This window comes from Carassius carassius, chromosome 39 (assembly GCF_963082965.1).
Source record: "Carassius carassius chromosome 39, fCarCar2.1, whole genome shotgun sequence".
Classification (NCBI taxonomy): Eukaryota; Metazoa; Chordata; class Actinopteri; order Cypriniformes; family Cyprinidae; genus Carassius; species Carassius carassius.
Genome location: NC_081793.1, coordinates 23,362,670 through 23,379,943, shown reverse-complemented (window position 1 = coordinate 23,379,943; position 17,274 = coordinate 23,362,670). Strand labels below are relative to the sequence as shown.

Genomic DNA, 17,274 nt, shown 5'->3' with positions numbered 1-17,274 from the left:
AATATTAGTTTTTCCTGTATTTTTTTTATAAAAATAAAATAAAGCATGAGACCTTTTCAACATAATACACACACACACACACACACACACACACACACACATATATATAAACTTATAATCACATTTAAATAATGAAATGAAGAAAATGAAGGCAAATGTGATTCTACTGGCAGCACTGGAGATACATTGTGACTGCATTTCAAAGATTTCAAATCAAAACTCAAACACAAGCTTGATCACAACACATTTTAATAAGAATAACTTTCATTCTTTATGTGTCTTACACAAGTCATTGGTACAAAGGTCAGATGGGTAAAATGTGAAGGCGCTGAATCAGTAACAAACAAAACATAGCTGGAATGAGTGATATTCAGAACTGTTACATTCAATGAATAAACAGTAATTCAGTTCTGATGAGTTCAAATGAGTTTATTTGACTAGTAAGAATTTTTTGATGGAGCTAATACCCGAGAGTTCTCCAGCCTTTCAACATCTCAACTCAGAAGAAAGGAGTTTCATGAAGAATGAAGACTTCTGGGCCAGCAGTGAGTTTCAGCGATTTCTTTACTGAATCATGTATTGCCGAAATTAAAATTAACAGACTCAGAAAGTGAAAACTTGAAAACATTTAATTTAGCAAGTAATTAGATGACTCCAAATTTGGCAATTACTTGCAAGGTGCATTAAAACAAACAGTACTCCATTATCTTGACTATATTGCATCTAACCAAAATATCCACAGTAATGGTGACGTTAATTGCAAATTCTAGGCAAAAAGTTTTCTTGTCTTAATTTCAATGATCCACAGACACAAATCAGTCTATAGAAGCAGTCTATGAGTTTACAGACAACAGTGGGGATGCGTCAAATAAATATATCATGTATTTACATACACCGAGAATTGATTTGTTTACAAGTTACCTGAGTGGATTCAGGGACTTTAAATTTTTTCTCCTGATGGAAACTTTTACAACAATGATAAGAGGTTATGGCTTCCCTCTCCAAGGTACACAACTTTTGGTGTCTTTTTAGCTCCAAGACAATTAATTTTAGGTCTGACAGCAATTGTTGAGCCAGTATGAAAATGGCAGGGGATTGAGTTTGCTCTACAGAGCCAGAGAAGTCGTGCTGGGAGCTGCAGCTGCCTCGTCCTGCGGCACAGGTCTCTTCTTGCAGGTGAGGGCCAGCAGCAGCAGCATGGGCAGGTGCCAGAGACTACAGAAAAACAGCTTGCGAGCGTTTTGCCTGTCGCCATTGTGATAAAACCTGAAAGCCAGGTAGCTGATGTAAAGGTTAATTGGCAGGGAGACTAAGGGGAACGTCCAGGTGGTGACATCCAGCACGGGGCCCAAAGCTGAGAGGCCAATCAGGCCTACGCTGTGGCGGAGGGCCACGCGTTTACAAAGGCCGGGATGGGTGACGGACATCATTCGGTACCCGCCGCGTGAATAGTCCTCTCTTAGATTCCAGCTCAGTGCATTAAAGTGAGGAAACTGCCAGGAGAACAGGAAAGCCCCCAGTAAGAGTGCTCCTGGAGAGACAGAGAGAGGAAGAGAAGTAGTGAATACACAAATAAGATCTCCCAGATCATTTAAACACCATGGGAAGTGCACGTGTGCAAGCAGGAAATGAGAGTGTGGAAAGTAACAATGACAGAACACTCTGTTCAATCACTGAAGTTCCTTCACATCCTGCTGTGGAGGAAACAAACACCATTCTCCTGCATTCAGAAGCTGGAAGAGTGGAAAGGTGACACCGCACAAACAGCAGCCCGTGCAGGGGTAGCAGAGCATGACGTGCATCACTGCCTTTGTGTGTGTGTGATCTTAGAAAACACACTTGTAGATACTCCTCTGGGAAACACAGCACAGGGGAGAATGACAGAGACCTCAAACCCTCAGGTCATCTTTTTACGCTATGGGTGTTCTTGAACTTGCAGTCCAGTTGACAGCAGGGTCTACTAATATAAGATCAGTATGTGGTTGAGTGGTAATAATTATGTCAGTGTTATAAATAATTTAATTCATTAATTGGGGGTAAAACATTAAATGAAAAATCATGCTATTCAGGCTACAACGTTTAGTTTAAAAAAAGGAAATGATTAATGTTATATATATATACAGGAAGGCCCTATGCTTAATCAAATACAGAAAAATTGCATTTACTGTGTAACACAATGTCACAGAATTTGGTAAATTTGTATAAATAAATCAAACATTCATCAATATTCAAGAAATTATTTTGTATGCAATCCTAAAATAAAATGAACAACAATAGTTATTTACAAGTTTTTGAACACAATATCACAAACTTTTAAAACTAATTAAACTGTTGTGCAGCACATTTGATTCACTTGATTACATTTTAAAAGATTAAATTGTTAAAGTTTCATGCATTCATTTAATTCCCACTGTTGGAAACAATTTGCTTCACATAAAGCACAGAATTTAAAATTAAAACAGAATTTTTTTTTTGGGGGGGGGGGGGGGACTGAAATTGGTAATAATGAAACTGATTTCATAGTGCCTTGATACATTCAGGATTGCTGGCAAGTTCTCCAGTTGATTAAAGAAGCCAACTACGCTGTAAGAAAAAAAAAAGAAAAGAAAAAATGACAGTTTCAGTTTCATGTGTGTTACCATGATGGTGTTTAGTGTTTGCATGAATGACACTGTGCATCTTTAAAAGGCGGTTTGTGATGGGACTCGGTTCATCAAGTGACTTTCTCATCACTACCTGGATTTGCTGGTTATCAGTGTATTACAAAGTTTTCAGATAAAACAGATTTCAGTACTTCAGTAGGTTGGTATATTAACATTATATCAGTTAATGAAATTACAGTATTTAACTGTAAATTTAAGTTAAAATCGTAAAACCTAAAATGTTTCTACTGTATATATTTTATGGTAAAATTCTGGCAACCACTGCTGCCTGATTTTATTATTTTTTTTCTACAGTGAAGGCATCAACATTTTTCTTACATTTTTTACTTGAAAATTGACCCCTCTTTAGCATTTCCACAATATATATTAAAGATGCAGTTTCTCAGACAGAAAGCTCTACTAAATAAATGGAAGTTATAAATAAATAAATACTGAATGAAACCTGTTTGTTTCAATCCACTTCATGTTGTGACCTCACCCTAGATGGGGTCATAATAATATTTAGGTTTGCATATCCTAATAAACATGCTTGAAAAGGGCACTGAAACTACTACTATAAAAGACAGATGGAGTTTTCAATGCTCTGGGGAAAAACATGTAAGTATGCACACAAACAATTCAGGCGTTTGCTCTTGTGAAAACAGATGTAATGGTTGCCACAACAGCGCACTCTTAATAATTTGCAAAACAGGCCAAAGACCCCCTGCTGTCTTCCACCAGCACTTGATCTTAGACGAAAGACGTCCTCAAACAAAAAAAAACACACAGGATGCTGGGTGTTTATGTAACTACAACACTCAAAAGTGGACAGGGACATCGGGTCTGGGAGAACAGTCTGTAAAAGTCAGAAGTGCCATATGGAACTTGCACATCAAGTTTCACTTCTCTGAACTGTGGGATAAACTGTGAAAGCCCTGGAATAATCACAAGAGAAGGCTTTTAAGGCCAAGGACACATCTCAGTGTGAGCCTGATAGGAAATTCCTGTTGAAACGCTCACATTTAGCTCTCTGGCAACAGAGAAGATATCACATGATTGTCTTATAATAACACTGGCATTGTCATCCATGCACACATAGCAATGTATGGTGCTTTAAGGAGAAGTTCACAGCTCTAGAGAACTGATGAATTGATGAATGTGGACCTTAAAGGAATCATTCACCCAGAAATGACCATCTGTTATCTTTCCAAACGTTTATGAGTTGTTCTTATGAGGAAAGTTAATGCTATTCTTAACCTTATATTGAAAATCAAAGGATGGACAAAAATGCAGTTCCAAATTTTTAACAATCGGTTACAAGCATATTTTAATATATGCAAACATATGCTGGTGTTCAAATATGTGGGGTCATTATGATTTTTATTTTAGAAAAAGAAAATACTTTCATTCAACAAAGACACATTAAATTGATCAAAAGTGACAGTAAAGAAATGTATAATGTCACAAAAGATTTCCATTTCAAATTAAAACACTTTTCTTTTGAACTTTGTTCATAAAAAATACTGAAAAAAATGTATCAGTGTCACCCAAAATATTAAGCAGTTCAGGCAAGAAGCACCAAATCAACATTTTAGAATGATTTCTGCAGGATGGCTGCTGGAAATGTAGCTTTGCATCATAGGAATAAGTTAATTTTTTAAATATATTAAATATATTAAAGGAGCTATGTGGAGGTTTTTACTTAAAACAAATCTTTAGGATAGAGTTTTCATTTGTACATGTATGAGCCAACCATGATGTACAAAAAAAAATAATTACACCTCGACTGTCCACCACGGTTGCCTCTATCAGCCTGTAGGCTCAATTGTGTATGGAGGAGTCGGGCCCGAATTGGCGCGAAAATTCACAAAATGTGACGTCATGCGCGTTCTCATCTACTTGGGCTTACAAGCGTGCGCACTGAGAACGAGCATGAGACTGGCTGCAGTTCCTCTAACGGCCACTGGTGTCAGTAACGGTTAGAAATTTCAGAACCTACGCAATGCTCCTTTAATATATAAATATATATATATTTTTTTTTACTGCATTTAAAAAAAAATGACGACTTGGTGAGCTTAAAATACTTCTCTGAGAAACAAAAAAAATCTATCAAACTGGATTCAAAAGATTTGAAATATAGCACAGAAGTCATACAGACCACTTATATGGCATGTTTTTTTTTTTTTTTAGCTCGATGGAGACTGGTTACTGTATGGTATAAATGTATGGAAAAAGAGCAACATGAACATTCTAGAAAACGTCCCGTTTAATGTTCCACAGGAGAATGAAAACTATATAGGTTTAGAACCTATGGTGAGTAAAAGATTTCATTTTTGTGAATTATTTGAACAGGAGTATATTATGCTTTATCAAAGTCATTCCAGTGGGAATAGTCATTAGTGTGTGCACGTAAGATGACTTTGTACCTGGATCAAGAGAGCCGGTGGCTGCTGTCCAGCCCATTACAGGTGGGATGGCGCCCACCACGGCACCCACCCAGGTGTTGGTGATGCTGAGGCGTTTCAGGGGAGTATAGCAGCACGTGTACAGGAAGATGTTCAGGGCGCCCAGGAAGCCAGTCAGGGGATTTACACCCAGGGTCAACAGGGTCACCCCTGAGATCCCACACGCCAGGGCGAATGACACGGCATGCAGAGGGCTGAGAGAAACACAGAGATGGAGGACAAATTCAGAACAACAAAAACTTGATTCCTATTTGGGGTTTAAAGGGCTCTAACATATTATTATAAGTAAGGTTTTTGTGTTAATTTATTTTTCATGAACAAATATAAAGACAACTTATTGGCAAAATAATCTCTCATTCTTGTTGAATATGTTGCACTTGAAAATATGGCAGATTACAAAGTAACATGGCTTTTGGACAGCAAATGATGTCGACTAAGTGTGGATGTCAGCAAGTTTTAATATAATTTTGGTTTTCAGAGTTCACTGAACTCTTATTTCAAAAGATCAAGAAATGGTTTGATTCTTCATGCATGATGACCTCTTTAAAACAAACCAGCAAGTACTGGCCCAGAACACATTAATAACGGTTTACAAATCTGAAACCAACAACAAATGCGAAGTCTTTATACATCAAACCAAGAAATTCTGTGCAACACATTGTGATGCATAAAAAGACAGAGCGAGAGAGAAGCAGAAATGAAGCACATACATAACATCAGTTTCTGTAAATCACATCAAAATAAAGGCTTGTGGGTCTCTGCTACAGATTAAACTCTCCTGGCCACAGACGCTATTCTCTGTGCTCCATTGGACAACCACTTCCTCTTAGGTTTATTAAAAGAAGTCAGTTACAATCCTGCAGAGGCGTCTGGTTCAAATTCACAGCTAACTGCTCCATAAATTAGAGGGGTATTGAGACCGAGACCAAAGCAGAGGGCAAATATTCCGCCCAACAGCAGGAGATTCCATCATAATGTTATTATCATTGTTATGGCTGTTTTATGTGGAGGAAGGGTTTTGAGTCTATATGAGTTCCATAAGTTAACGGGTGAGATGAGTTGTTTGTTTTCAACTCCAGAAATTTGCTGTGTTAGGAGCAAAGCCACTGGCATTTCCTACACAGCAAATTTCTGGAGTTGAAAATTTAGGAGTTAGGCATAAAAGTGTGAAAGAGTTAGATTTTTTGAGTTTATTTTTTTAACTCTGACTAAAGTTTGTGTTATGGGATACTCCTTGGCTGTGTTTTATTTTGGAGTTCATTCATTGGTGTTAAGGAGCGTGTTTTAACACCACGTCTGGAGTTAAATGTTAAGAAAGTGCGCCATGACACAATCCTGGTTCAGCAGCACGAAGGACTGATGGAGTTTTGTACTTCGTCGTGAGGTATGTAAAAGCGTATTTATATACATATTAAAAAATATATATTTCAAAATGTTTGATATTTTCTGACGGAGATACGTTTTGTCGTAGCTGTTACGTTCTGTATTGTAATGTCGTGGCGAACTGTTGACCGTAAGTTAACTCGAACATGTGGCTGGTTTGTGCGGGTTTTTTTCTTTGTTTTTTCTGATGTGAACGAGCTAACATTAGCTTACCATCTTTCCTTTCACCATGTTTCTGAAAATGTGTGTTTTGCCGTCAAACTGAAGAGGTGACTCCGACAAAAAACCTTAGTCGACGAGGTAATATCTTGTATCCAGCAGCAGCCTCATGTCTGTAGCATTGCCTAATGTTTTAATAAACTGCAGTGTACCCTGCTAATAAGACACATTTTGAGCCGTGAAAGTGTAGGCCTGTAATTTTTTGAATTGTAACAGCTATGATAAATACGTCTGAGAGTGCGTGGTTTTCAGCTTACACTTACACTTACTTACACACACACACACACACACACACACAGAGAGAGAGAGAGAGAGAGAGATAGCGTTCTCAATCACACTAAGATTAGTTATGTTAAATAACATGTTTTCTCTTTAATTTCAGGTCAAGATGTTGATAAAAGTGCAACTTGGAGGGAAGAAGAAATATATAAAACTGGAAGAAGTTTGTTTCTCAGATTTTCTTAGTGCAGGTAAGTTATAAATTTAGTATTTAGTTAATAAAGACTAAGTAGCAGTAGTTTAGTAATTTCTTTTTTAAATAACCTGTTGGTATTATGGTTTAGTCCAACAGAAGTTTATGATACCAGAGAATACAACATTGAAAGTCACAGATGACCAGGGGATAGAGGTGGATGAGGATGTATTTCCAAAACTTGCAACAACCAAAGAAATGTGTTTTATCATCCACACTGATGATGGTAGGACATTAAAAGAATGTTTGTTTTATAGATATTTTCTGAGTTTGTGTCTTGACTCAGAGACAAACTGAGTGCATTTCAGAACTTCTGTTTGCTGAAACATCCAAGAATTCTGCTGACTTCTCAGACCTGACAGAGTTTGGTGCCTCTTCAAATCAGACAGAATATGTTACGCTCACTACTTGTGGTAAGCAGAGATATATATAATGTGATTATTTTGTCTGACCCTGGATATATCCACTATGGTACATAAAAGAGTTTTGCTGAAGCAACTCTTCGATTGTATATGCCTAATACTGTGTTTTTGTGATCTTCAGATTTGACTGTCCTGCAGCAAGGGGTTGTTGAAGGACCCTCCTCCCCAAGTCTGACAGATACATTGTCTGTCTCAAGCAGTTTAAGCAGCAGTGTTTCTGGATCTCAAATGCTTCAACCTTTAACGGACAGTTTCAGTGCAAGAAATGTAATTTTTTTTTTTACTTCCATACAAATACATCTTATGCTGTAGACAATGTTGGAAAAGAAATGCATTTTCAAAGTATTCAATGGTATGTATGGTTATTTGATTAAGATTAATGTTTTTGTTTAAAAAAAGTCCAAGTGTGGTTGTAATTTTTCTAAATGTTTTCTTTTAGAATATAAAGCAAATTCTAATTTCAAAGACAGCAGGGATGACTGTGATCAAAGAGTACTATGAAGACACTGGGAGTTTGAAAGATTCCACAAGGCGGTTAATGGTGAACATAATTGTAGCTCACATGCATGAAAAAGAAGGGTAAGAACCTTCAAGACATGGCTTTATCATTTAAAAAAAAAAAAAAAAAAAAAATCAGACAAGAATCTTAAGACATTAGTTTCATCTTTGCAGGAGAGCTGTTAGTAAAGCAACAAAGGAGTTCCATGCCCTTGGGATTGTGTCCCTGTTCCCATCTTTGAAAGACCCATACTCTAAAAAAGGATATGTAAGTTTGCCTACCGAACCATAAACATCTTATACGCTCTTGAGTCACTGTAATTGTATTATTTTGTCTAACATAAGATACTGCTTCCTCCCAGGAACATTTCTATGACATTCAGAGCAACAAAGGCTTTCTTGAGTGGCGTATAAAGACCGTGCAACGTAAATCCAGAACCACCTCTGCATCACAGAGCAGAGTGGAGCTAAAAGGAGGTCCCACATTATCAAGAACGATTGGAACTATAGATGACCAGCGAATGGGAGATGAATGTCTGGAAGCTGTGTATCTCCTCAGTCACACAACTGACCGTGACTTAGTGTTCCAGAAGATGAGAGAAACTTTCCACTACTTTCAGCAGATTCTTCACAACCCACAGCGCTCAGCTGATGTATTACAAATGTTTCCTCGTTTCTTGGACGTCAAAAGGACTGGTAAATATTAAATAAGAATATGAAATTTTATTAAAAATATTATGTTACATTATATGTTTAAACGGTTGGCTTTTGTTTTTTAATTAGATTTTGCAAGACTTCTCACTAATGTTTGGAGCAGAGGTTGCTTCAAGGTTTCTGGAAAAATGGAATACCAGTTTCAAAGAAAAAGTCATCCAGGAGGCCAGGAACCTTAAAGAGACTGCTCTCCTGAAACAGCATCTGAAAGCTGTACTGAAAGAAGGATCTGATACTACTGATGATCCAGGTACAGTCATCGTTAAAATAGTAATGTTTTTACTTGAATCAGTTAATCTTCTGGTTAAAGTTTTTATTGATTATTTCCCAAAAAAATGTATCTCCAAAAGTCTGCTAAAAACACAACAGTTATTTCTTAAAATTTAGTCTATTACAAAAGCTCATCAGTAAATTCATGCTTTGTGAATGCTGTTCATAACTACTTGAATTAAAAAAAAGTGATGCGTGGAAAAGTCCCCTTGGCTTTGGATATGTGCAGTATGAAATTTAGAAATTTAGTTTGCTCTCCATCACACAACTAATAACTACCCCACTAATAGTTTTCACTTGTAAAATACAGTATTATGATACACAATCCACGCTGTTAACTTAATGATGCCATAAACATACTGGTTTGAAATAACTACTGTTATTTTCTGTCTCCAGAATGGGACAGTGACAGTCTCTATTTGTCCTGCTTCATCTTCTTACTCCACAACCAGCTGGAAGAAAGCGGCCCAAGAAGATCAGTGTTAGAGAGGCAACAGATCATCTGGTCAAATTTCATAAGGTTTGTTAAGACTATCCTATTCCAAATATTGTACTTGATGCCTAATTTTTAACAAATTGTTTATAAAGGGGACATTTATGTTATGTTTCAGTCATGACAAAGCCTTGATGATCCTCTCCTGACAACTGAAGGAAACAATCCTGCACTACTTTTTTTTTTATATATATAATCCTGCCGGCTTGATTTTATATAATGCAGTGATGTGTTGACAATGTTTTATAAAATTTTACTAAGCAGTTTTATTTGGCATGGATGCCTATGTATTAAATGTAAACATTTTGCTGTTAAATTTTACAGTATTTTATGACTGCAGTTAATTTCAAAGTGTGTCCATGCATGGAATTTCTAAAGCTAATGTATGGATTTGCTTAAATAAAAAGCAGTTAGTGAAGAGAATGGCATTCAGTGTAGCCATTTTCACATAAAACATTAAATATTAACTCTAAGAAGTGTAAAATGTAATGTTTTTAAGTGTTGATTTTAACACTGGTAAAGGAGTTCATATTTAACTCAATTTCAGAGTTAAAGTTACTCACTGTAGGATTAGTATTTTTACTCCAGAAAGTGTTAAATTTTAACTCTAAAAAAGTGTTAAAAATTCAACTCCAAGAGCAGAGTTATTTTAACACTGTGCTGGAGTCTATTTGATGGTCACGCATGTACACTCAGATTGAGTTGATTTTAACTACCAGGGAGTTTATTCCAAAGACCAGAATTTGCTGTGTATACTACTTGAATAAATGGGCTATTCTAATGCACCAAAACGATATATTTCAAGTACATTCATTACTACTACTACTAATACTACTACTACTACTACTACTCCGTGTTCCTGCCGCTTAGTGGTAAAGCATTGCATTAGCAGCACAAAAGGTTGTGGGTTCAATTCCCAGGGAACATTCACACAGGTGTAAAAAAACAACAAAAAAAAAACATTTTCTAGCCTAAATGCACTTTAAGTCGCTCTGGATAAAAACGTCTGCTAAATGAATAAATGTAAAATGTAAATTATTGAATTTATCTACCGTTACAAAGGTTTTGTTCATCTGACGGGTCGTTTTAAACAAGCACTCTGAGTTGATAATTCAAATATATCTGACATCATGGTCTTGTGTGGAATGCCATATGAAGCTTAAATCATGAAGTCGACGATGACTTTCGGTGGGAAATAAACTTGGTTGCAAAACGGTTTACTTAAAGTGTCATTGACTAACACTGAAGATATGCACGACAGAATCGAAGGATTTCGGTAAACATAGGCAGTAATTTGAATAAAAAGCAACGTTAAAGTACCACAAGCGCATCAGCAGCACCATAAGTTTTTTGTTTGTTGCTTCACAGTAAGAATCACTGTCCATTTTCATTTTGTGGAAAAAAAATTGTGCAAGCATTCTGCATAACTGCAGGTTTGGAATGTCATGAGGGTGAGTAAATAACGACAGAACTGACTTTTGAGTGAATTACTCCATGACTGTGTCCTCATTTCAAATAAATGAACTTTTGAACTTTCTATACATAACAGAGAAAGCAGTAAAAAAATGTATATATATATATATATATATATATATATATATATATAATAATAATGTACAAAAGGTTTCACAGCTGTGAGATTCTGCTTTTCTGTCTCTCGTGCTCATCTCTGCCCTCAGCCTTACATCATAAGAATGTTAAAGTCACAAACACAAAGATTAAAGAGGACAGCGTAATAACATACTGACAGACACAGGAGTGCATTTGCAGGCATAAATGGTTGCGCTAGGACACATCTAATGTGTGTAATGACATGTTTTGGTAGGTGACTCTACTGTTAGCATGCTGTGCATTTGTGAACGGGTCTGCAATGTCAGGTGAAAATATGTAGTTACAAAGCTGATGAATTCCTCCTGTCATTGACAGTCAGTCTAGATTGGTGATGCATGGTAAACATTCAGGAAAGCAATTTAGCTGTTGGAGTGACAGAATAGGAGTGCATATCATAGCTGCATTAGTCTGCTTTCATATAAATGCTGCTCTTTAATCCACCTGCACAGACCTCCTACAGTGCAGCTGAATTAGTGTCGTGCTACTGCGAGGTTAAATCGCACAGTAATTAAGCAGCTCTGGGGATGCTTCCAGAAGTTTGAAACAGAGCACCATTTATCTGCTCACCTCTTTATCTTCTGCTCCAAAGCGGTTTTAGAAAACGAGATGGGATTTAGCCTGTGAGGAATGTTGTGTGTTTGAAAGGGAGTTAATTGCACAGCTACACATTTTTCCAAACGAAGATAACGTGTGACATGACATGGCCAGCAGTCATAGATCACACAAGAACAGCTTTAGAAAATGTGTACCTGCATTTCCATTCGACTTCTTATCTTTCCTTTCACCACTCAGACTGTCACTATCATAATAATTGTGGGGGGGGGGGGGGGCTTTTGATAAATAAATAGATTGATAAATAATTCAATCATTTTATACAAGTATATTTTATTACTTATCAAAATCTAATCTGCCTCAGAAACCACAAAGCTGTTTATGATCCAATCCAGTCCAATTCTACATTTTTATAGATATATCTAAAAAGTAACATTTACTTTCAACATTTACTATGCATATACAAATCTGAAACTGAACAGTTAGCCTTGACCATGATCGTTCAATAATAATTTTTTTTGCAATTCAAAATAAAAGGGCACTAGGTTGTAGAATGAGCCGGAATGGGTAGACATGACAAAACATACGCTCTTATGCACTCTGGATCATCGCCGCTCATGGTTTGTGAGTGTGTGTTTGAGATTCACACACAACAGCGGGATAAGCCCAGTGTTTGGATTACTGTGACTGCTTGAGTTATTTCTTATACCCTCACATCAACAGATCTGCCCCTTTTGTTGTTGGAAAGTGACCCTTGAGGGAGTGAAAGAGGGCAGAGGTCCTGTTCTGGTAAATTCCACTAACACACCCAATTAGCAAGAAGTAGTGTCTGTCAAATGTGTGGTGGTGTTAGGTGTGGTATCGCACTCAAAAACGTATGTAAAAATGGCGGAGATGGATATAACATGCTTCTTAAATCAACTTTTTTTAGTCAGAGCTAGTGTAGGTGTTTCAGATGTTGCGCTACGTGTGACTTCGTGCTTATGTGGGTGATGCAAGTTTGAGTCCAGTCTGCAAAATTACCCATAGAGTGCTGATGTATTTTTGTGCTTAATGGTCATAACATCGAAGTCATGTGACCATGGTGTAGTTTGTTTATAGCCTATATATTTACAGCCTACTTCTAACATCATTTTCAGGCTTCAAAATTCATAAAAGTTGCACTCAGTTGTAAAGATTATCATTACAATGAACAAATAAAGTAAGAATCATAAACTTTTGTTGGTCACAGAGTTTACAGTCTATAATAATCCAAAAGCCGGTGGAAAAATCCTTTGGATTTTGTCATAGAACCAAGGTGATGCTAACTTCCGGGTTGGCCTAGCAAACTCATTGTTATATTCCTGCTCTTTTAGCCTAATATGAAGTAGTTTAGCATGCTAGTCTAAAAATATTGGCATGCTAACACCATCTTTTATAAGTTGCAACTATAAAAGCCTTCACTTTAAAGCACCAAAGATAAAATACAAATTAGTCAGCTTGTCTAATCAACTAGAGTCTGTTGATGGATGAGCATCCTGACCCATCCATTGTCAGCAGTGGAGTGAGATGGGAAGAACAGAGAGGGGCACACCTACACACACGTGAATCAGGTTACGCAGAACAGGTGCGCGAGCAGCTGGTCAGCACTACAGATATTAGACAATAGGGCTGGGTATTGTTCAAAATCTTTCGATCCGGTGCCAATTTCGATACCTCAGTTTCGACTTTTTTCGATACCATTTGTTTTAAAATCCATTTCAACATCAACACAAATACATTAAACACAAAACGTTTATTTTTCACCTTAATTAAAACAAATTCTGGTAACACTTCACACTCAGGATAACATTATTAATACAACTGGTTGTGCTTTTTGGATAGGAGTGCGCAGGGGCGATTCTAGGATTTTTTCAACTGGGGGGCACAAGAGGGGCCACGATTAATACAGAGGGGCCAATCTTGTGTTGTTTGAACTGTATATCCAAATCATTTCAAGAGTTCAGTAACCTATAAAATCAGTAATAAACAGTGATACCCTATTATATTTTAATAGCTTTTTTTTATATTTTAATAACAGTTATTCACTGCTCTAAATCAAAACAATCAAATACAATTTGTATTAACATTTCACTTTACAAAAGTGAAAGAAAAACTGTAATAAATAAAAGAATCCAATGTATGAACAGTGTACAACTCACAAATAGTAATAATAATAGAATTTATTTATAATAGCCTATATATATATATATATATAAATAATAGCCTTATTTATATAAATACAGAATAACATTAATAATTCATAGAAATAAATACACAATTAATGAATTCATATAACTAATATAAATTTAATATAATAAATTGTTTTTGTTTATTATCCACATCCCATTCAATTTGCATAGCAGCAGTTGCAGTAAATTTGCATTGATGAATAAACAAAATCTACTTATGTCAAGGCTAATTAATCTTGAGCATATTGATTTAAAAATATCATATATCCATACTTTGTTAGATAGCTACTTGTTCAAAAAGGTAGCTTTAGTTTAACATGTAAAATATGTGGATCCTATAGAAATAGTTTAGAATAGCTTAATTAGTCCAGTGTTATTTTAGTATTAGTTATTGATTTTGCTATTTAATCATGCATTAAATATTTATGTATGATTTTTTTATTTGAGAATGTTTCTGGGTGTCATCAAATGATTTTTTGTCAATAACTTCTGTGAAAACACAGTACACGCCGAATTTGAGACTCATTTTATTTACTTTGACACAAAATTCAAGAAAACTACAATATATTGTATAGCAAGTAAACATCAAGTTATAGAAATTACAATTTATTTTAGCCAAACAACTGTTAATACTGACCAAACAAATAAACAACAACAAAACCACTGTCCTGCAGACTAAATACAGTGGATGTAGTTCATTTTCTATGTAAAATGTGGCTTATAATGGGTTTATGTATCTGGTTCATTTAAAAAAAGTACAATTCTGCGATTTTTTCCAGGGTGCAGACCGCAATCGCGGAGCACCATGGTGATTTAGAACGCCAACTGAATTTATGAGAAATCTACAGACGCAAATAGACTAAAGGTGTAGTAAAATAAAGACCTATATGTGTATTTTGGACTTTTTTTTCACCACAAGTCTGAAAGAAGACATGTTATTGAAGACAAACAGCCCCAAATCTCAAAATTGACCAGTAAAAAAAAAAACTATGTTTTTGCATGTGTCTCACCCATAGACTGTAAAAAAAGTCTCAAGTGTGGAGCGTTAGATAAACATCATACGATTTGTTTCGTCACCTCACTTAAGTGAAAAAAGTCGCTAATCGACTGCATGATTCAATAATGACTTTATTAGAATTGCAATTATAATTTTTTAAACCATTGCTTTAAATTGCGTTGTTGCCTAACTTATATCGGCGCGTTCGGCCGAAAAATAAGTAAATCGTAACGCAGTAAACCCCTTTTACATTCAGCATCAGAGGAGCATAGTAAATATAATGATTAGCATCTTGGTCTGCTCTAGGAGATAACATCGTCATCGAACCTGGTCTAACACCGAAAGACGTTAACGTTAGTGCCAAACACTTGTTGCACTGCAACAACTCGCTAATCGAAAAACATAAGCTATATAAAATAGATCAATTTACCGTGTGCTTTTTTTCGTTGGAAAACAGCAGCTCGCCATTCTTGGTCCTCGTTGAGAAGCATTGCGACGTAATCATGAGTTATTTACTAAACTGAAAGATTATGATTTGAATTTGTGAGTGACAGACAAGTAGAAGGGTGGGGGCACACTGGGGGGCCAATCAGTTTTCAGGAGGGGCCAGTGCCCCCATGGCCCCTCCCCTGGCTACGCCACTGGGAGTGCGCCATTCAGGGGCGGACTGGGACCAAAAAGTGGGCCTGGACTTTCTGGCCCACAGCAACCCACCACATCATAAAGTAAACGCCCCTGTTTTGATGTAATTAATTAATTTAATATTTAAGTAAACGGTTTGGGGATTTTAACCAATAGGGAAACTGATCCTCCGTTGAAAAAAAAAAAGACCAGCAGCTGTTCATTTAGCGACTCCTAGTGAGCGATACATGCTCATCAAGAAACAAACATTCTTCTAGAACTCACACTTTGCATTCAGTTAACAGATCCATACGAATCATGCATGAAATAGAAGTTTATAAACTCAAACAATAGCTTTATGTGCTTTACAGATGAACTTGAAGTCTTTATTCATTCGAGATGTTCAATAATAGATAATCTTTGGCTCGGTAGCTGATCGTTTGCACTTGTTTAGAAATATTGCTGATTCAAGCGTTTTAAAAAATTTGCACGCGTTCCGCGCTCACTCAAAGCAGCATTTCAGACAATGCGCGTACAGAGAATGAATTCATCTTTCGCGTATCGTAACTTCTGAATGAACACACAATTATATCAAAATAATTGTCTCTGAAAGTATTCTCGTAAACACAGTCTGTTATGTTTTAAGTGAACGTATACAGTGGCCTGCTGCTCAGAGAAATTCGCTGTACCGGATAAATCTGTCTCTCTCTGTTTTTTAGACGACGTGACAGGGGGCGTGTTTCAAGATACGCAATGGAGTAGACCAAACTAAACGGGGAAGGAGGGCAAAACACTCATCCAAACAAATGCTTCATTAAATTGGTGGTATTGCCGGCTTTGGTTGCAGCTAGGGCTGCAACTAACGATTATTTTGATAATCGATTAATCTGTCGATTATTTTTTACGATTACTCGATTAATCAGTTTATGTACTTATATTTTAGTTTTTTCCATTTTTTCCCCAAGTAAATTATTAATAAATGGTCTTTATCATTCAGCATAGATTTAAGAGATTTTAACCATTTTGCACTGTCATATCCTCATCAAAAATATACCTGGAGTTGTTTTATTGTGTTAGTAATCCTTTGTCGAACTCTTCTGCAATCAGAACACTGACCCATACTCTAGCAAATTTCACAAGGAGATTTCAAATAATGTTTTCACCATGGCAGTCCTTAGAGCTCCTAAAGTAGTTTAACATCCCGAACAAAGCTTATTAAGGAATCTTTCAGAACATATTTTCACGAAGAATAAGGATAAAACAGAATAAAATTGCAGTGCATTGTATTTTATTATTTACTGGGAAAAAGCTTTATAGCTTTTGCTGTGAAATTGTAAACAATCCTTCAAAAAAAGTGCCAATGGCATGAAACCTGAATGGAACTCACAATTTAAAGTAAAATCCATCAGAAGGTTGTCCAGAAAAAAAAATAGGACACACACAAAAAACCTGCTGTGTGAAAAAGAGCAGTGAATAATACTTAGAAAAAAAAGTGCATTTCAAATATCTACATTTACCTCTCTCATTCAGTCATAATTTGGCTGCACGACTGAATTTTGAACTGGTAAACGACAAACTGATCACAGAACATGTTTGTAAAGCTTTAAATGTTAACTGTTAAAAAGCAATGTTATCAGCTTTTATGACTAAACATTTGCAAACAACATTGTACTGGAGAATCTGCACAAATGAAAGTCTTAGGGGC

The 17,274-nt window shown here is 36.2% G+C and overlaps 1 protein-coding gene across 1 annotated transcript in view; it reads right to left on the bottom strand.

Moving 5' to 3' along the window:
• Window positions 1-232: 232 nt before the first annotated feature.
• Window positions 233-17,274, bottom strand: part of LOC132121669 (protoheme IX farnesyltransferase, mitochondrial-like) — a 59,296-nt gene continuing 42,254 nt past the window's right edge. Inside the window, exons 6-7 of the mRNA XM_059531325.1 lie at window positions 5,069-5,301; window positions 233-1,531 (exon numbers count right to left, since the gene is read on the bottom strand). Coding sequence (XP_059387308.1) covers window positions 1,107-1,531; window positions 5,069-5,301 — 658 coding nt within the window. The 3' untranslated portion in view covers window positions 233-1,106. The remainder of the gene's footprint in view (window positions 1,532-5,068; window positions 5,302-17,274) is intronic.